Raw genomic sequence first — 20,125 nt, 5'->3', positions numbered from 1 at the left:
GGTTGCACCGAGCCAAGATCCCGCCACTACACTCCAGCCTGGGTGACAGAGCAAGACTCTTGTCTCAAATAAAAAGAAGTGGCACTTGCTGTGGGGATGGGGCAGAGTAGGGACCCAGTTGGTCAGAGCTGGGGAGACAGATACCAGCCCCTCCCACTCTACAGAGAGCAGCTTCTGCTCCCGAAGGCCTTTTTCTTGTTTTTGAAGATGCACAAACGTGAGAGATGGAATTCAGGTTCCATGCCAGCTGTGGAGCATTTTATATGTTTATTTATTTATGTATTTATTTATTTTTTATTTTTTATTTTTTTTAGACAGAGTCTTGCTGTGTCGCCCAGGCTGGAGTGCAGCCGTGCATTATTGGCTCACCCCACAACCTCCGCCTCCCAGGTTCAAGCGATTCTCCTGCCTCAGCCTCCTGATTAGCTGGGACTACAGGTGCCTGCCACCATGCCCGGCTAACTTTTGTATTTTTAGTAGAGATGAAGTTTTACCATGTTGGTCAGGCTGGTCTCGAACTCCTGACCTCGTGATCCACCCGCTTTGGCCTCCCAAAGTGCTGGGATTACAGGTGTGAGCCCGGCCTCATGCAGCACTTTAAAATGTGACAAAGAAAGCAGAGGACGTGAGACTAGCAAAAGCTTTCAGAAAATCACTATGGTCTCCTTTGAATTCTTAAGAATGGCTGTTTTTCGGAAAGCTCTCAGATGGCACATGACAGCCGACAGACAGGAAAACACCATAGACAGCCCTTGGTTAGTGAAGGGACCAGAGGATGGTTGGGCCGTGGTATTAGTGTCGTCCTCGCCACAGATCTGGGCTCTGGGTGCGTCCCTTTCCCTGCGGCTGCTTGTGCCTCCCTGGCTTCTTCCTGGAGCCTACAAGACTATGTGGGCCAGAGCTGGTGGGCTGCAGGATCTGGCTGCCCAGGGAAGCCGTTAAGTTTCAGGACAGCACGGCCAGGGCGCCAGGCCCGGTCAGCCAGGAGCACCATCCACGGTGGCCACGCCAAGCCTTAGCGAGTGTTTTTCTCACAACTGAATCCACAGCAGCCACTCTGCCTCTCTTCCTGTGGCGTTGTCTTACCTGCCTTGAACTCTTTTGCAGAGAAACTTCTGCTCCCTCGGAGGTGCCCTGACACAGGACATCACTGCCCATTTCTTCAGGGTGAGCTGCTCCCTCAGCCCCTCCCATGGCCTTCTCAGAACGCCATGGGTGGATCCTCCTGTCAGTTTCCTGCGAGTTCCTTCACTCTGCTGGTTGTGGGTCCTCGCAAACCGCTGACTTCCTGGTGTGTTCTCTCCTTCAGGGCCTCCTGAACGCCTGTCTGCGGAGCAGAGACCCCTCCCTGATGGTCGACTTCATATTGGCCAAGTGCCAGATGAAATGCCCCTTAATTTTGACCTCTGCTCTGGTGGGCCAGCTGTCTTGTCGGGTGTTTTGTTTTGGGGATGAGTGGGAGACTCCACGGCTGCCTCTGGCGTCTCTGCAGCACGTCTCCATCCCGGGTGTTACCATCTCAGAGAAAATGCATCAGGAGACATGGAGGCCACAGTTAAAGATGCCAGCTGGCAGCAGATGAGGGCCGCGCACCCTGAGTTCCCAGAACCGTCCCCACTCCCACCACCATCACCATGGGCACCCTCGACTTTTCCCCTGTGGACCCCGCTCAGACCCCACGGGCACCTTCGTGTCCACAGGGGTGCGGGGCTTGTTTGTTCGTGGTCTTGGGTTGTGCACTGGCTGGAGGCTGTACGGTGGCTGCCTGTGCCCCCTCACGAGAGCATAACTGTGGCCCACTTGCGCCTGACTACGCTTTCTTGGGACTTCGGAGCAGAGACTTCACCTCAGCTCCCGCCAGAGCTCAGCAGGCTCCCCTAGCAGCCCAGGGTCCTGGGAGTGGGAGGAGGGCAGCATTTCCCTCACTTCCGCGGCAGCTCACTTAGTCCTGAAGACCACAGCTGTCGCCCTTCCTTCTCGGTCATCAGGGACACGACGGCCTTTTTCTCCCGCAGCACAGCATGTTCCCCAGGGAGCTCCCCAAGCTGCATTTGCACCGAGTTGTAGCTCAGTTGGTGGAATTCATGATCAATGAACTCTTCAGTGTTTAGAACGTCAGCTCTCAGCTGAGGGCATCCAGGGACCAGGCATTCCCAGCTCAGGGCAGTGTGGTCCCTTCACTGTTTCATTCCCAGCTCAGGGCAGTGTGGTCCCTTCACTGTTTCGTTCCCAGCTCAGGGCAGTGTGGTCCCTTCACTGTTGGGTTAGGCCAGGCTCTTTTCCAAATTCCACGTCTTCCATGAGTGTGGGTAATAATGCCTCATGGAACTGCTTTGAGCCTTAATTGAGGTAAAAAGATACTGGCTTTGGAGTTGCAGAGCGCAAGGTGAGTGTGGGCCCGTGGTGGCCTGTAGGAGCGCCGAGGGCTTGTCATGGCTGTGGCAGCGGAGGTGTGTCCACCTCAGCCACCCTCATCTGTGTCCTGGTGCTCTCTCCATAGTTGTGGTGGCCAAGCCTGGAGCCTGTGCTGCTCTGCCGGTGGAGGAGACACTGCCAGAGCCCGCTGCCCCGGGAACTGCAGAAGCTGCAAGGAGGCCGGCAGTTTGCCAGCGAGTATGTTTGGGTGGTGAGACGGGGTGTGCCTGCCCAGATGCACTTCGGGACCTGCTCGAGGTCATCTCCTAAACACCTTGGCTTACTTGAGAGAAGCGGTGTGGGCAGCCTCTCGTGTGAGCAGGGAGAAAAGAACCGAGTCCTTGTGGTGTGTACCTGTTATCCCAGCTACTGGGGAGGCTGAGGCAGGAGAATCACTTGAACCCAGGAGACGGAGTTTCCAGTGAGCCGAGATCACTCCAATGGCCAATAGAGCAAGACTCTGTCCAGGAAAAAAAAAAAAAAAAAAAAAAAAAAAGCCTCTACTAGGCTCCCGTCTGAGTAAGGAACGGCCTCTCCCAGGCTCTCGTCTGAGTGAGGAGCTCGAGTGATTCCTTTCCACCTGCTCCCCTTCCTCTTATATCTAACGTGGGCTCCCAGAGTGGGCCTTGTGCTGGCAGGGTCAGTGTCATGGGGACCTCAGGGATGCAGATTCTCAGCCTACCCTGACCTGTGGACCCCAGATATTCACAGGTCCTTGCAAACCATCAACCTCCTGGTGTGATCCAGGCTCACACACCCTTCTGAGGACCACAGAGCTGACAGCCACTCCACCTGCTGAATGTGGGTGCCATGTTTTTAAGGGGTCGTCAGAGGGCACTGCTAGTACCCATCCTGCCTCCTTGGAGAACACCTTACTTTGTGACTAGTTTTGAATCCCTGATGCCACACTGGGTCCCCAGGGTTTGGCTGCTTGCAGTCTGCTGAAAGAACAAGAGGGGCTCGGCACGGTGGCGCACGCCTGTAATCCCAGCACTTTGGGAGGCCAAGACAGGTGGATCACCTGAGGTCAGGAGTTTGAGACCAGTGAAACCGTCTCTACTGAAAATACAAAAATGAGCTGGGTGCGATGGTGTGTGCCTGTAGTCCCAGCTACTCAGGAGGCTGAGGCAGGAGAATCACTTGAACCTTGGAGGCGGAGGTTGCAGTGAGCCGAGATCATGCCATTGTGGTCCAGCATGGGCAACAAGAGAGAAGCTCTGTCTCAAAAGGAGAAAGCAGGTCTCACCTCCAGTTCTAATTCTACAAACACAGATCAGATTGTCTGAAGTTGTTTTTTGTTTTGTTTGCGACAGAGTTTCACTCTTGTCACCCACGCTAGAGTGCGATGACATGATCTCGGCTCACCACGACCTCTGCCTCCTGGGTTCAAGCGATTCTCCTGCCTCAGTCTCCCGAGTAGCTGGGATTACAGGCGTGAGCCACCACGCCTGGCTAATTTTGTATTTTTAGTAGAGACAGGGTTTCTCCATGTTGGTCAGGCTGGTCTCAAACTCCCGACCTCAGGTGATTTGCCTGCCTCAGCCTCCCAAAGTGCTGGGATTACAGGCGTGAGCCACCGCGCCCTGCCTCGTTTTTGTTTATTTGAGATTGAGTCTCGCTGTGTTGCCCAGGCAGGTCTCAAATTCCTGGGCTTAAGCGATCCTCCTGAAGTGCCATGATTGCAGGTGTGAACCACCATGCCCAGCTTATTTAAAGTCTCTTAAACCACAGCATTGTTTCATTAATTTCCTACCGATTTTTTAACCAGCCAGAAAACTCAGACACCACGCTGGAGCCAGAGCCAGGCAGTCCTTTGTTCTCTGTTGTAGGAGGGGTTGCCTGATCCACAGGGCCAGTCATGGAGAACTGAGGAAAATGAGGCCTCTTCTTCCAAAATTTAGGCAGCTGGGGCCCAAGAGCACAGGGCAAGGTGGACAGGACCAGGCCAGCTGCCTCCTCAGTCAGCAGCTCTCAGAACACCAGGATGCCCTGGGGCAGCACCTGCCCAGACTCTCACGTGGACCTGGGGGTGCTGGGGGATGCAGACCTAGTTTCTGATGGTCCTGAAGCCCTTCTGTGTCCTCTGATGGAAAGACAGGCCCCAAAGGTGACAGGTGGGAAAATGCAGACCTGGTTTCTGGTGGTCCTGAAGCCCTTCTGTGTCCTCTGATGGAAAGGCAGGCCCCCAAAGGTGACGGGTGGGAATAAGGACTTGGTTTCTATGGCGTGGTTGTATGGTTGTAAGGCCCTGCAATGACCTCGTTCTCTCTGTCCCAGTTTCCTCTCCCCTGAGGCTGCCTCCCCAGCACCCAACCCAGACTGGCTCTCAGCTGCTGCACTGCACTTTGCCATTCAACAAGTCAGGGACGAAAACGTCAGGAAGCAGCTAAAGAAGCTGGACTGCCAGAGAGAGGAGGCAAGATAGGAAATTCTTTTACTGATTTCTCACAAGCTTGGTTTCAATCAGTGCTGTTGCTCTGGGCTTGCCTGATGAACTGTTTTTCTAAAGACAAATATGAGGCTTGGAGCAAGACTTTTGTTGTTGTTGTTGTTGTATTTTTAGTAGAGACAGGGTTTCACTGTTAGCCAGGATGGTCTTGATCTCCTGACCTCGTGATCCTCCCGCCTCGGCCTCCCAAAGTGCTGGGATTATAGGCGTGAGCCACTGCACCCGGCCGGCTTGGAGTAAGACTTTTGACTCTCAAGTTTACTAGTAAAAATAATAATTTCATTTTTTTAAATGGTTGTATGTATTTGAGACAGGGTCTCACTGTCGCCCAGGCTGGAGTGCAGTGGTACAATCAGCTCACTGCAGCCTCTTTCTTCTGGGCTCAAGCCATCCTCTTACCTCAGCTTCTGGAGTAGCTGGGACTACAGGTGTGTGCCACCATGCCCAGCAAATTTTGTAATTTTTTCTGAGATGGGGGTCTGTAGTCAGGGCGTGGTGGCTCATGCCTGTAATCCCAACACTTTGGGAGGCCAAGGCAGGTGGATCACTTGATGTCAGGAGTTCAAGACCAGCTTGGGCAACATGGTGAAACCCTGTCTCTACTAAAAAACAAAAATTAGCCGGGTGTGGTGGTGCGCACCTATAATCCCATAGCCTGTAAAGCTACTCAGGAGACTGAGGCAGGAGAATTGCTTGAACCCAGGAGGCAGAGGCTGCAGTGAGCCAAGATCACGCCACTGCCCTGCAGTCTGGGTGACAGAGCGAGACTTGTCTCAAAAAAAAAAATTTTTTTTTTTAAGTAAAAAAGAAAAGAGATGGGGGTCTCACTGTTGCCCAGGCTTGAAGTGCTTTTCTTCAGCTTATTTTTATCCTCATCACAACCCAGTGTAAAGGCTGTCAGCCTTCAAGTGGTGCCTTCTGTGTTCATGCTGCAGTAGCCTTTATTCATGTGCCGAGGGACAGCCCCAGATAAGCTTGCAGTGAGACAGCTCAGAGCTGGGGTACTGGGAACAAGAGGCAGCAAGGATGGGACTGTCTGCAGCCATAGGCATAGGGAAAGGAGTGGGAGAAGAGGCTGCTCTGAATTCCAGGCCAGGGACCATGCTCGACTCAGACCCACTGCCCACCTGGCTGCTGTGCCCTGGAAAACCTGACTGCCCCCACAAGACCAGTGACACCCACACAGCCCTCTGTGGAGGGAGCCAAGGGTGGTGTGTGCAGAATAGGAGCAGAAACAAGCATCCCACGAGAGCTGGAGGCAGCAGCCCTCTGTGCCCAGCCCGAGATCCGCAATGCATAGGTGCAGTGTCAGCACGCGACTTACACCAGCTAAAAGCTGGATCGACAGCAGCGCCCAGGGTTTTGGTGATTATAACCCTCCTACAGGGGTTCTTCTGAGTACGTTTTCAGGTTTCTTGTGTAGTTTTGTTAGAAGGGATTTTAGTGGCTCCAGGGCCTTAAGGCCCTAGTGTGCGGAGAGGAGTGTCCACAGAGACCCTGCCCAGTCAGGTCCTACTTTAGGATGGAGCCTGTGGGTTTATCTTCAAGGATTTTACAAACACTTCTGACAGGAGGCCTTGCAGGGAGATGATGGTGAGTTGGGACTGCGCACAGCCAAGGAGACCGCGGCAGTCTTCTCTTTCTGGCTCTTGTCACTTTTTCAAACTGTTTCTAGCTTTGTTTAAAGGCAAGTGTGAAATGACCCAGCCAGTAGTAATTAATTCTCAATTAAGCTGTCTCTCTAGAAGTGACTGGAAAGTTTTCTAAGATCCACTTAAAGGATTTATGGCCTAGATGTAAAAAATTTCAATTAGAGAGGAATGTGTCAGCCTTATTGAGAATGACAGAGCACAGGTTAATTTTAATGTAATAATAAGTGCACGTTTTTATTTACAGCTATTGGTTTTCCTTTTCTTCTTCTCCTTGATGGGCCTGCTCTCGTCACATCTGACCTCAAATGTAAGTCAGACCTCACCAGCCAAGGTGTCCTCTCCCACTGTGGGCCAGGCAGGGTCACCAGGCAGCCACCTTCCAAGTCGGGGTTTCCAGACTAGCTCAGGAGCTCCTTGTGTTTGCGGAAGTGTGAGAACTGCCAGGCTGTAGGCTTTTTTTTTTTTTTTTTTTTTTTTGAGATGGGAGTCTCACTCTGTCGCCCAGGCTGGAGTGCAGTGGTGTGATCTCAGCACACTGCAACCTCTGCCTCCTGGGTTCAAGCAATTCTCCTGCATCAGCCTCCCGAGTAGCTGGGATTATAGGCGTGAGCCTACCACACCCGGCTAATTTTTGTATTTTTATTAGAGACGGGATTTCACCATATTGCCAGGCTGGTCTTGAACTGGCCTCAGTGATCCGCTGACCTCGGCCTCCCAAAGTGTTGGGATTACAGGCATGAGCCAGTGCATCTGGCCTGTGGGCCTTTCTTTTAATGTCTTATTTGAGGACGTGGCGCAGCAGCCTTGGTGTGGGTGCTCGAAGTCCCTGGCCTCCTACCTTAGCCTCCTGTGTCCAGAGGCCCAGTGTTACCTTCTATAGGTTGTCACCAGTTTTAAGACTTTCAATAAGCAAAGAGGAAATGCCCTCTTCTGTGCTGAGGGCTGTACCCTCCTACCCATGGGAGCACCAGGTCGGCCATTCTTAGGGTTGGTCTCCTGCGGTTTACAGAGCGCCACAGACCCACTGAAGGCTTTCCACGTTTGTGCAGCAATCCTCGAGTGTTTAGAGAAGAGGAAGATATCCTGGCTGGCACTCTTCCAGTTGACAGAGAGTGGTAAGAAACACGCTGCTGAGGCGCAAATGCGGAGGGCCGCTCTTTTCAGAGGCAACTTTCAAATGGTTAAGAACGAGCCCTCCTTTGAGGTTCACTAATTCATTTCTATGAGTTTATGCTCTTGCTAAGTTGATAAGCTCCATTTTAGTTGGGACAGATTAGGTACAAACTTGTTTAAAGCAATAAGATAATTTATTGGCTCACGGGTCAACCCCAGGACCAATGGGCCTATCGTGGGGACTGCCTCTGTCTGTACCACACCCACCCTCCTGCGAGAGGGCGACCCCCCCATCCTCTCCCAGCTGCCGACAGGTACCCGGGTATCCTCAGCTCAGGCTGTTCGCCCTATACTATCCCCACAGCCAGACCTCCCAGGGTACACGTCCCGACCCCCAGGGGTGTCCCTAGCACTGATAATAGACAGAGATGTCCAGAGTTGCCTGAGCTGCCTCTTGGTGTTGCAGACCTCATGCTGGGGCGGCTCCTCCTCCGCGTGGCCGCGGATCAGCACACCAGGCTGCTGCCTTTCGCTTTCTACAGGTACCTTCACCCACAGGGCTTGTCAGGGCTGGGGCAGTGTTTCCCAGACCCCCATCTTAGCACCTCTGGGTCCCGCCAGATGGGAAGGGTTGCCTGTGCCTCTGCTCCACAGATGAGCAGTATCCCTTGGCATCACCTGCTACCTTTCCAGCAGTCTGTAGCCATTTGTCACTATGTCTTTACCTCTAGTCTTCTCTCCTACTTCCATGAAGACGGGGCCATCAGGGAAGAGGCCTTCCTGCATGTTGCTGTCGACATGTACCTGAAGCTGGTCCAGCTCTTCATGGCTGGGGATACAAGCACAGTTTCACCTCCAGCTGGCAGGAGACTGGAGCTCCAGGGTCAGGCAGGTGCAAGGGCCAGTCCCATCTCCAGGGGAGCTCCCCCCAGCCTGAGGCTGCTTCTGCCAAAGAATGTTCCGGCACAGCATGCAGACTATGGGGGACACACCAGCCCTGTTTCAGTATGTCTTCTAACCTGTGAGTTTGCCTGTTTTCTCTCTAGGACAACCCCGTGGAACTGATAACAAAAGCTCGTCTTTTTCTGCTGCAGTTAATACCTCGGTGCCCGAAAAAGAGCTTCTCACACATGGCAGAGGTAACGTCAAGATATCCACCTTGGGACACGTGGGGGACATGAGAATTGACAGCTGCCTGGGCCATGTGCCCACCTGGCTGGCAGTGCAACTCCACTGTTCTGCCAGAGCCCCTCCCCTGTGGTCTGAGGCCTAGTGGACGGCATGGGCTGAGTACCTGCTCCTCTCTCACAGCTGCTGGCTGATCATGGGGACTGTGACCCAGAGGTGAGCGCCGCCCTCCAGAGCAGACAGCAGGCTGCCCCTGACGCTGACCTGTACCAGGAGCCTCATCTCTTCTGACAGGACCTGCCACTGCACACCAGCCCAGCTCCTGTGTAAATAATTTATTACAAGCATAACATGGAGCTCTTGTTGCACTAAAAAGTGGATTACAAATCTCCTCGATTGCTTTAGTGGGGAAAGGAATCAATTATTTATAAACTGTCTGGCCCCAGGTCACTCAGCATTTGCAGGAAAATAAACCACTGGTCCCAGAGCAGAGGAAGGCTACTTGAGCCGTACACCAAGCCCGCCTCCAGCACTGAGGGCGGGCAGCACCCTCTGACCCTCCCATGCGGGTGCACACGAAGGGTGAGGCTGACAGCCTCTGCGGAGTCCGGGCTGCTAGAGGTGCTCATCCTCACTGCCGTCCTCAGGTGGGTTCGGGCTTCACCGCCTGGCCCTCTGTGGTCACAGAGGGGCTCGGTGGCCCAGGTGGTGGTTCCGCCTCCAGGGGCAGGGCCTTGTCCTGGGTCTGTGTCAGCGGGTGCACCATGGACATGTGTACGTTGAGGTTGTGGGCCTTCTCAAACCGCCGGCCACACTGGTCACAGGCAAAGTCCAGCTCCGTCTCAGCCTTGTGTTTGGTCATGTGGTACTTGAGGGATGCCCGCTGCCTGCACTGGAACCCACAGACCTCACACCTGGGGGACAGAGGCAGGTAAGAAGGTGCGTGGGCCACAGCCCTGGCGGGGGGCCTGACTCACACTTACTGCAAAGGCTTGGCTCCCGAATGTCGCATTTGGTGGACGAGAAGGTGCTTCCGCTGCTTGAAGGTTTGTCCACACTCGTCACAGATGTAGTTCCGCACCTCTGAGAGAGGAGAGTCCAGTGAGTCCAGGCCCCTGATGCTCCAACCTCCCGGGGGGACGACGATCACAATGTGAAACCATCCCAGCTGGGAAGACGTTTCCGTACATGGTTCACCATGCAGTGCGTCCAAGCAAGGGGCCTCTGAGGGCCTCATTTATTAAGATCTTTAAACTGCTTGATACACTGTCACATGGCTTCATCAGCTGTGTGCATTTGAGGATGGTTTTTAAAGAAACCTCAGAAATCTATTTCCTTAACCACAGATTCTTTTTTTTTTTTTTTTTGAGATGGAGTCTTGCTCTGTTACCCAGGCTGCAGTGCAGTGCTGTGATCTCAGCTCACTGCAACCTCCGCCTCCCAGGCTCAAGCGATTCTTCTGCCTCAGCCTCCCGCATAGCTGGGATTACAGACACCCTTCACCACGCCCAGCTGATTTTTGTATTTTTAGTAGAGACGGGGTTTCACCATATTGGCCAGGCTGGTCTTGAATTCCTGACCTTGTGATCCACCTGCCTTGGTCTCCCAAAGTGCTGGGATTACACATGTGAGCCACCGTGCCTGGTCTACAAATTCTTAAAGGAAGCCCTATCACTAAGGTTGTACAGATTACTGATTGTCACAGCTATGGCTAGAATTCATCTCCATATGAGAGGGGTCCATACCCAGGGGCTGGGGGTATGCATTGCTGTACTTGCTCTGGAAATCGTTCTCACACCCTTGAACAAAGAGATCACTTGCTAATCCACAAATGCCACATGTGGACATGCAGACCCATTCATCCTGTGCTGCTTACACAGCTGTCAAGCCCTGAAACTCTTCACAAGACAGACTTTTCCCTTTGGAGGGAAACCCTATCTTGGCATTTTACTCTACGCTGTTCTGAGACTTGAGTCTTGCTCTGTTGCCCAGGCTGAAGTGCAATAGCCCAATCTCAGCTCACTGGAACCTCCACCTCCCAGGTTCAAGCGATTCTTTTTTTTTTTTTGAGACAGGGTCTTGCTCTGTTGCCCAGGTTGGAGTGCAATGGTAACAATCATCATGGCTCACTATAGCCTGGAACTCCCAGGCTTAAGTGATCCTCCTGCCTCAACCTCTCAAGGAGCTGGGACCACAGGTGTGCACCACCACACCCAGCTAATTAAAAAAATTTGGGGGGCCGGTGCAGTGGCTTACACAAAGTGCTCAGTCCCAGCACTTTGGGAGGCCAAGGCAGGCAGATCATGAAGTCAGTTCAAGACCAGCCCGGTCAATATGGTAAAACCGTGTCTCTACTAAAAATACAAAAATTAGCCAGGTGTGGTGGCACGCACCTGTAGTCCCAGCTACTTGGGAGGCTGAGGCAGGAGAATTGCATGAACCCAGGAGGTGGAGGTTGCAGTGAGCCGAGATTGCACCACTGCACTCCAGCCTGGGCGACACAGACTGTCCCAGAAAAAAAAAAATTGGGGGCTGGGCATGGTGGCTCATGCCTGTAATCCCAGCACTTTGGGAGGCCAAGATGGGCAAATCACCTGAGGTCAGGAGATCGAGACCAGCCTGGCCAACACAGCAAAACCCACCTCTCTACTAAAAATAGAAAAATTACCCAGGCGTCACAGCTCACGCTTATAATCCCAGCACTTTGGGAGGCCGAGGCAGGTGGATCACAAGGTCAGGAGATCGAGACCAGCCTCACTAACATGGTGAAACCCTGTCTCTACTGAATATACGAAAAATTAGTCGGGTGTGGTGGCAGGCACCTGTAGTCCCAGCTACTTGGGAGGCTGAGGCAGGAGAATGGCTTTAACTCGGGAAGAGGAGCTTACGGTGAGCTGAGATTGTGCCACTGCACCCCAGCCTGGGCGACAGAGCAAGACTCCGTCAAAAAAAAAAAAAAAACCCCAAAACCCCAGCGTGGCAGCAGGTACCTGTAGTCCCAGCTACTCGGGAGGCTGAGACAGGAGAATGGCTTGAACCCGGGAGGCGGAGCTTGCGGTGAGCCAAGACGGCGCCACTTCATTCCAGCTATGGTGATAAGAGGGAGACCGTCTCAATCAATAAATTTAAAAAAATGTTTTTGGTAGAGACGGCCTCACTATGTTGCCCAGGCTGGTCTCAAACTCCTGGCCTCAAGCAATCCCACTGCCTCAGCCTCCAAAGTGCTGCAATTACAGGCGTGAGCCACTGCACCCGGCCTGATTTCAGGTTTTTAAGGAACTGCTGGTTGTGACCATCAGTGACTGGACAGATGCAGAATCTGAAGAACCAAACCCAAGGAACTGCTGCCATCAGGAGAGATGTGGGAGAACCCAAAAAATAACAACCCACATGTCGGGAGATGACCCAGCAGTAAAAAGCAATCCTAATGAAAAAATACTTCAGTAAATTCTTCAAATTCAGTAAATTATTCAAGGATAAATAATTCTTATTCTGTAATAAGTTCAAAACCAAGGAAAACTGTGTATGTAAGCATCAAATACAGTTGTCCTCAGCTGGTTCCAGGACCCCCACCCCTTACCAAAATCTGCTCATACTCAAGTCCCGAAGTTAGCCCTGCAAAGACCCTACAGAACCTGTACTTACGAAAAAGCAGCCCTCTGAATACCAGGGATTCGAGTCCCTGACCATGGATATGTGGGTCCACGCGGTTCAAACAATTTTTTTTTTTTTTTTTTTTTTTGAGACAGTGTCTCACTGTTGCCCAGGCTGGAGTGCAGTGGTGTGATCTCAGCTCATTGCAACCTCCACCTCCTGGGTTCAAGCAATTCTCCCACCTCAGCCTCCCAAGTAGCTGTGCCTACAGGCATGTGCCACCACACCCAGATAATTTTTGTATTTTTAGTAGAGACCAGGTTTTAACATGTTGGCCAGGCTGGTCTTGAACTGCTGACCTCAGGTGATCCACCCACCTCAGCCTCCCAGAGTGCTGGGATTACAGATGTGAGCCACCGCGCCCGGCCAAGTTTGTCATTTTGAAAACATATCCTTGTTGGATTATAAAAGTAACTTGTGCATTATAGAAATTGTGAAAAATAAGTCGGGCACAGAGACAGCACCCTCAGTCATAATTCCCCCATCCACCTCTGGTCTTAATGACACGACCTACATACACGTGAAGAAGCAGAACCACACGTGCCTCCCACCTGTCCACGGGGGCAGCCCCCCAGAGCTGGCATGCCTTCTGCCTTCTGCCTTCCCTTTTAAGATACACTTGTTTGGGCCATGTGCACTGCTCACAGCTGTAATCTCTGCACTTTGGGAGGCTGAGATCACTTGAGGTCAGGAGTTAGAAATCAGCCTGGCCAACATGGTGAAACCCTGTCTCTAGCAAAAATTACAAAAATTAGCCAGGCATGGTTGTGGGTGCCTGTAATCCCAGCTACTCGGGAGGCTGAGGCGGGAGAATTGCTTGAACCTGGGAGGCAGAGGCTGTGGTGAGCCAAGATGGCGCCACTGCACTCCAGCCTGGGCAACAGAGCGAGACTCCATCTCAAAAAAAATTAAAAAATAAAATGACCAATTTGCAAAAGGACACCAAGATTGCTTGGCTATTAGTTTTGACAAACTGCCTAGATCCTGGGGAAGTCAGGAATTCCTTCCATCACAGGGAAGGGCAGATTCACACTGACGCCCTACTCTAGCCTTCCTCTACCAATGTGACTGAGTACCCAAGACCCCGTGAGCCACCTTCACGCGACCCCCAACTCTTGGGGCGGGGATGGGTATGAGGAAGACTGGAAAGCAGGTCATATGCCCCTGGCTGTCACCCGCGTGGGTGGCACTGGCGATGGGCGCACCTGTGTGGATGAGCTTCACGTGGCGCTGCAGGTAGCGATCAATCATGAAAACCTTGTTGCAGCCAGGATGGGGGCAGGGCCGCTCCCGGACCTCCTCATGGTGCTCCTTGATGTGCTTCTGCAGGAGAGATTTGGTGAGAGAGCCTCAGAGCCTCACCCGGGCCATGCGGCACGAGCCCTCAGCGGGTGACAGCTGACGCCCCTAGAAGGAAGGCAGATCCAACTCCTCCTCCAGAGACACCACTGGCTCCTTCACAGCTTCACTCCAAGAAACTTCTAGACACCCCCAGGGGGTGTCTCAACTGAAAGTCTGGCCCCACATCTACCCCCAAGGATGGCACTGGCTAGGACTGCTTCAGGTCTCCGTTAGCCTGGGTCACGAGAGTCCTTGGGCACAAGTCTGAGTCAGGCTGCAGAAACACCTGCTACCTCCCCGAGGTTCACACTGACAGCTGCCGGGCCTGGGTCAGGTACAGCCAGTGCTTACCTTCATGCCGTCAGCGCCTCGATACACGGCTGTGCAGCCCTGGTAAGGACACTTGTAGATGGTGGGAAGCTCCTCCCTGCAATGAAGAGCACGCATGGAGCCCCGGCCCCGACAGGCAGGGCGAGCCTCGCGTTCCAGGCATCACCTCTCACAACGAAGCTTCTTCTTCCATCCGGGCTTGGGTCCCGGCTTCTTCCGAATTCTTGGTTCTTCAGATTTCTTGGCTTCTTTGCTTTCACTCTTCTTACCAGAGACCCTGAAAAAAAGAGGTTCCCAGATTCAATGGTTTCTGATCTCCATTTGCAAATGTTTCTTGTCTCTCCAACCTGAGAAATGGTTTTTTCTGAAGCTTCCCTGAGTTGCTTCTGTGCTGACTGACCCTTCAGAATCTACCTGAAGCCACCAAAGCCAGAGCGACTCTGGACAGGAGGCCTCAGGGGCGAGCACAGCAGAGGGCGAGGGCGCAGAACACAGCAGGGTCAGGGGCGAGCCCAGCAGGGTCAGGGGTGAGCACAGCAGAGGCTGAGGGCACAGGGTACAACAGGGTCAGGGTGAACACAGCAGAGGGCGAGGGTGCAGGGTACAGCAGGGGTGGGTTCTGAGAACTAAAGCTTCACCCTGTGCTACACATAAAACCCAAAACTGGAGGTATCAGGACGGCAGAACAGGGATGTCCGAAGGACCACTCCTTTATCAAAACGACCTTATGCTAGGAAAAAGCTCAGAATCCACTCTCTCAAAATGGGTCAGCTTGATTCCAAGCTCAAGCCACCCAGGCAGGGATTCAGAGGAACAGGTGCCGCTCTCTGTGAAGCACACAGTGAGTAGCTGCCACCCCAGCATTGCTCAGTCCCGCCTCCACTGCAGGCAGCCCAGCCTGTGTTCCTGGAGCTGCTGGCTGGGACCATGGTGGACAGGAGACCTTGTCCTCCAAAACTCTGGGGTCGTGCATTTTAGTTGGTCTGGCAAGTCCCTGAGGGACCAGCAAATGCAGCAGCTTCCAGTGTGCGTTTATCGGAGACTTAAAGAGAGAGACACACTTGTGGTTCCTTTTTGGATCCAGGTAAGAATAGTTAAGGAAATCTCTGAAGAACAGAAGGGAACTTCTTCACCATGATAAAACCTCTACATGAAACCCACAGCAGACAACACACTCAATTGTGAAGGACTGAAAGCTCTTCCTCCAACGTCAGGAACAAGACACAGATTCTCTCACCACTGTTCTCAGCACAGCACTGGAGGCCCTAGCCAGAGTAACTGGGCAAGAAAAAGAAAACAAAGAAAAATTCTCCCTATTCACAAATGACACGACCTTCTACATAGAAAACCCTAAAGATCCACATACAAAAAACCCTAATTAATTAATTCAGCAAAGTTGCAGGGCACAAAATCCATACACAAAACCCAGTTATGTTTCTATATATTATCAATGAACAATCCATATGCAATAGCATGAAAAAAGTAGTTTATGCTGCCGAGTCCGGTGGCTCATGCTGGCAGTCCCAGCACTCTGGGAGGCTGAGGTGAGAGGCTCACTTGAGCGCACAGGGCTGCAGTCAGCCATGATCGTGCCAGGGCACCCCAGCCTGGGCAACAGCATGAGACCCTGTCACTAACTGCCCTTCTCTTTAAAGAGTGCATTAAGGCCGGCGCAGTGGCTCACACCTGTAATCCCAGCACTTTGGGAGGCTTAGGTGGGCAGATCACGAGGTCAGGAGTTCGAGACCAGCGTGGCCAATGTGGGGGAAATCCCATCTCTACTAAAAATACAAAAATTAGCCAGGTGTGGTGGCGCACGCCTGTAATCCCAGCGACTCAGGAGGCTGAGGCAGAAGAATCACTTCAACTCGGGAGGCGTAGATTGCAGTGAGCCAAGGTCGCGCCACTGCACTCCGGCCTGGGCAACAGAGCGAGACTCCGTCTCAAAAACAAGACAAAAACGCACTGAAAAGAACTGTTGACTTTGCACAGGCTGCACCTTCTCTCCCTGTCCCTAGTAACTGGTTTTCATGACCTAGCCATGTCCCCCTCACCTGCCCTGCCTGCCTGGACTGGGTGGCTGGCCATGCCGTTCCCACAACGACCGCTCACTGCCTCGGCACAGGAGGCTTCAGAGCATCTGCAGTCTCCGTGTCCTTGTGCTTGGGACGGGAATCCTTGCGGACCGGGTGGACTGGGCTCAGGCCTCACTGCTGCTTGTCAGTTCTTTCCCCATGAGGGCACAGGCCCTGGCCTTCCCCTCTAGCTGGAACCACTGACCCCCTCATTAACACATCATTGAAGTCTCTGCTCATCTGCCCCCAGCTGAGGACACAGGCGGGCATGCCTGCTAGAACGCTAAGGTCAGAGTCGAGAAGACTGGGAGGCAGCACACGGGCTGCGGGCTGTGCAAAGGCCCTTCTAGGTTCCCAGGGGGGTCTCATTGTTGCAGCTGAGGAACCAAGTGCCTCTGGTACTTGCCACAGTCAGGAAGCCATGCTTGCTACCACCCAGTCCTGCCTCCTGTGCAGTGGTTTCCACTAAAGTCTATCCCCTTTTACTAGAGGCCTCTGAAAACATCTCTCTTGTGTCTCTGTTCCAAAGCACGTCTTTGTCTGCACTCCTGGGGTCCCAGAGGGACTAGTGACACAGTCTGAGTGTGCTGTCCCTTTCACAGCAGCCTGGGCTCGGCAGAGAGGACCCTCCCCTCCTGAATCTGCCTGATCTGGAAAAGGTTTACCTGGCCCCTCCCATCCCAGCTCCCAGCCCTCCTCACACCAGCAGCCCCAGACCTTCTGGGCAGCAAGCCACAGAGACACATTCTCAGGTGTCCTGGGATTCAGACTCAACCCGGAGGGTCACGGAGTGGGGGCTTCCGTACAGCAGCCTCGGGCGGCACCCCCAGCCATGACTCCCTGGGAACAAACCTGAGGGTAGAGACCCCCCCAGCCATGACTCCTGGGAACAAACCTGAGGGTAGGGACCCCCGGGCACCTTTTCTGGGCCTGACCAGTTTTCTGTTCATGCTGAGGCTGCTGCAGCCCCTCTGGCTCAGTCCTGCCCTCTGCTTCTCATCTCTCTCCGAGCCTCCTCCTCTGCTCCTGTTTCTCTTTTCAGAACTTAACAGCATCAGGGCTTCAATGAAAAAAGGCAGTTGACCTCTCAGTCTGCACAGCAGGGTTCTAGTGGCTGACTGTGGTGCTCAGAGCCGCCTGCCCTCTGGACCTTTGTTCTGGGCTGTGAAATGCTCAACGACAGGGACCGGGTCAGTCACCAACTACCTGGGAGTGTTCTGGGTACTCCTGGGTACAGGGTTGCAAAGAAAACAGCACAAGTGAAAACCAGCCCTCACTACCAGGGCCTGTGTTCTAACTGAAGAGAGAAAACAAAAATCCCTAAAAACAAAGTCAAAACAAGGTCACAGAAGTGATTCAACAGGGAAGTGGACCGTGGCTGCCTGGCCATGGACATCAGTGATGGGGTCAGAACTGGGAGGATGACAGAGCTGGGTCCTCGGGCCTCTGAGGACACACACAAAGCAGAAGCGATGGGTTGGGGGGTTCCGGGGGGACACTGGGGTGTGAACCCAGGGCAGGACCGGCAGAAGGGACATAAGAGCCTCCTTCTCAAGCAAGGTGGGGCTTTGTCAACAGAGACACCTGCCATCCACTGCTGGGACTCTGAGGCAGCCTTGCCCCGGCCTGCTGGTCACTTCAAAGTGCTGAGACCAGGTCCCGGCTCCAAACCACCAGGAGGACCCACCTTCTCACCTGCCCCTCCCCCGCCTCCCAGCCCACTGAAGGAAGCCACGTTTCACTGGGCTCGAGAGATCCGGACACGAGAGAGTGAACTGAGGGGAGACACAGCAGGGAGTGAGAGCCCCTGGAGCACAGGCAGGTGTCTAGGTCACCCAACGGATGCCTCCAGCAGACCCTGGGCTGCCCACTTACTTCCTTTCTGGGTAAGGCTCAAAGGACTCGTCCGAAGACTGGGCATTTTGCTTCTTGTCATTTTCATCTTCACTCAAGACGTCTCTAGGAATTAAGAGAGAATCTTCAGCAAAGCCCTGGGCCTGGGCAGTGACAGATCCAACAAGACCTCCTGCCTAAAGATACCACACGGACCCCCTTGCCCCACGTTTGAGTTCTTCTGAAAATGTCTTAAATCTAAAATCCCCAAATTTCCAATCCCGTTTCCGAACACAAAGGGCCAGCCAGGCTCACAAGCCAGCAATCCCCACAAGCCATGTGCTCTGGGCACCAGGACACTGGACTTGGAAACAGCCCTTTCCACAGCGGCCCAGAAGGGGTGGAGGCTCTCAAAGGTAGCTTCCTGCTAAGCAGACTTTGAGAAATCGACCACCTCACCCCATAACCGTGAACTCTATGCAGCTGATGGGTTTGCCATGAGTCACTTCTAAGTTCACAAAAGTGGCTGGGTGCAGTGGCTAACTCCTGTAATCCCAGCACTTTGGGAGGCCGAGGCGGGCAGATCACGAGGTCAGGAGATGGAGACCATCCTGGCTAACACAGTGAAACCCCGTCTCTACTAAAAATACAAAAAATTAGCCAGGCGTGGTGCCAGGCACCTGTAGTCCCACCTACTCAGGAGGCTGAGGCAGGAGAATGGCGTGAACCTGGGAGGCAGAGCTTGCAGTGAGCCAAGATTGTGCCACTGCACTCCAGCATGGGTGACACAGCGAGACTCCGTCTCAAAAAAAAAAAAAAAAAATACAAAAATTAGCTGGGCGTGGTGGCGGGCGCCTGTAATCCCAGCTACTTGGGAGGCTGAGGCAGGAGAATGGCTTGAACGTGGGAGGTGGAGTTTGCAGTGAGCTGAGGTCACACCACTGCACTCCAGCCTGGGCAACAGAGTAAGGCTCGGTCTAAAAAAAAGTTCACAGAAGGAAAAAAAAAAAAAAAAGATTTGTGGCCTTTATCCTACAACCTGAGTTGCAGTTTTGTCTCCTGGCGGTCTTGAGCCACCCCAGGTGCCTCCTGGCACTGCCCGATTTCATCACTGCACACCCTACTGGGATTGGCCCCCAAACTGGGATGTCCTCATTTGGATGAGGTGCATCTGTGTCGCAGCCAAGGTTTACAGGAGAGGGTGGAAACGGTGCAAACCCCAGCCTGGCACAGCTGCCCTGAATGGCGCTTGGCTCAGAGGCAAGGGTGGCCCAGGGAGTTTGCAGACACTGATGGGGTCCCTTCTGAGGCCCGTCCACCTCCAACACCTCCTCACGGAGCCTCTGCTTCAAGTCACAACAGTGTCATAGTCAAGGGCTAAAGTTGGGCTTTCCCTACTCCAGAAACATCTGGAGCAAACACAAAACTATGGCCCTAAAACAGTAGCGGAAGCAAAGGACCCAGCCAGAGTGGTTTCAACAAACTTGCTTCTAGGCTGCTCTGGGTCAGAAACCCTATCAGGCTCCCTCTGGAGCTGCCTCAGGTCTGGGAGTGCCCTCTGGCACCCAGGAAACCACCAATCAGAGACAAGAAGCCTCAGAAGCTCCCCAGTCCCTCCTCTCCTGCCACCTCAAGAGGAGGCGCGTCCCAACCAGGGCACGGACAGCCAGCTCCTATGATGGCTTAGTTTGGTACCAGGGCATGGGTGGCCGGCCCTAAGATGGCTGTTTGGTTTTTGAAGGAGAAATTTTAGGCTGTTTAAACCCACTCTTCTCTCACCCCTCAGAAAGGTCACTGATGGTTTTTGAAGGAGAAATTTTAGGCTGTTTAAACCCACTCTTCTCTCACCCCTCAGAAAGGTCACTGAACTCGTCTTTTACCCGATCATCCGAGGTTGAAGATGGAACCTGCTTCTCACCCAACTGCCCTGAGAAACAAAGAACAAGGCTCCTGTTACCAACACAGAGCACAGAAAGGTCTCACCTGCAAGGAGGCATGATTCTACTTTTGATGACTAGAAGGGAGACTGGGGTCCCTGACCCTCAAGTTCTCCCCACCTTGGCCCCATCCCCTCCCAGGGTGCTATGCAGCCTCTGATCCTGCCCTGCCAGCCCAACGTCCAGAAGCGCACAGGC

The 20,125-nt window shown here is 53.3% G+C and overlaps 2 protein-coding genes across 14 annotated transcripts in view; one reads left to right on the top strand and one right to left on the bottom strand.

The window, feature by feature from the left end:
• FANCA (FA complementation group A) overlaps positions 1 to 9,144 on the top strand; it is a 79,771-nt gene extending 70,627 nt beyond the window's left edge. For 5 of the 9 annotated variants that reach the window (XM_063654601.1, XM_063654602.1, XM_063654600.1 and 2 more), the window contains 9 exons: positions 1,108 to 1,167; positions 1,310 to 1,414; positions 2,501 to 2,613; positions 4,693 to 4,831; positions 6,761 to 6,823; positions 7,526 to 7,631; positions 8,096 to 8,517; positions 8,676 to 8,768; positions 8,941 to 9,144. In XM_063654601.1, the coding sequence (XP_063510671.1) occupies positions 1,108 to 1,167; positions 1,310 to 1,414; positions 2,501 to 2,613; positions 4,693 to 4,831; positions 6,761 to 6,823; positions 7,526 to 7,631; positions 8,096 to 8,517; positions 8,676 to 8,768; positions 8,941 to 9,048 (1,209 nt within the window). In that variant the 3' untranslated portion in view covers positions 9,049 to 9,144. Of the gene's footprint in view, positions 1 to 1,107; positions 1,168 to 1,309; positions 1,415 to 2,500; positions 2,614 to 4,692; positions 4,832 to 6,760; positions 6,824 to 7,525; positions 7,632 to 8,095; positions 8,518 to 8,675; positions 8,769 to 8,940 lie in introns of those variants that run through there. The other 4 variants (XM_054455462.2, XM_063654605.1, XM_063654604.1 and 1 more) reach the window with 2 other exon arrangements.
• Positions 7,802 to 20,125, bottom strand: part of ZNF276 (zinc finger protein 276) — a 26,659-nt gene continuing 14,335 nt past the window's right edge. For all 5 annotated transcript variants that reach the window (XM_063654622.1, XM_063654620.1, XM_063654619.1 and 2 more), the window contains exons 5-11: positions 19,839 to 19,917; positions 18,033 to 18,116; positions 14,249 to 14,359; positions 14,104 to 14,179; positions 13,617 to 13,734; positions 9,741 to 9,840; positions 7,802 to 9,671 (exon numbers count right to left, since the gene is read on the bottom strand). In XM_063654622.1, the coding sequence (XP_063510692.1) occupies positions 9,401 to 9,671; positions 9,741 to 9,840; positions 13,617 to 13,734; positions 14,104 to 14,179; positions 14,249 to 14,359; positions 18,033 to 18,116; positions 19,839 to 19,917 (839 nt within the window). In that variant the 3' untranslated portion in view covers positions 7,802 to 9,400. The remainder of the gene's footprint in view (positions 9,672 to 9,740; positions 9,841 to 13,616; positions 13,735 to 14,103; positions 14,180 to 14,248; positions 14,360 to 18,032; positions 18,117 to 19,838; positions 19,918 to 20,125) is intronic.

The sequence above is a fragment of the Pongo pygmaeus genome, chromosome 18 (genome assembly GCF_028885625.2).
Source record: "Pongo pygmaeus isolate AG05252 chromosome 18, NHGRI_mPonPyg2-v2.0_pri, whole genome shotgun sequence".
NCBI lineage: Eukaryota > Metazoa > Chordata > Mammalia > Primates > Hominidae > Pongo > Pongo pygmaeus.
The sequence above is the reverse complement of the archived record's forward strand: the minus strand, read 5'-3'. Positions and strand labels throughout refer to the sequence as shown.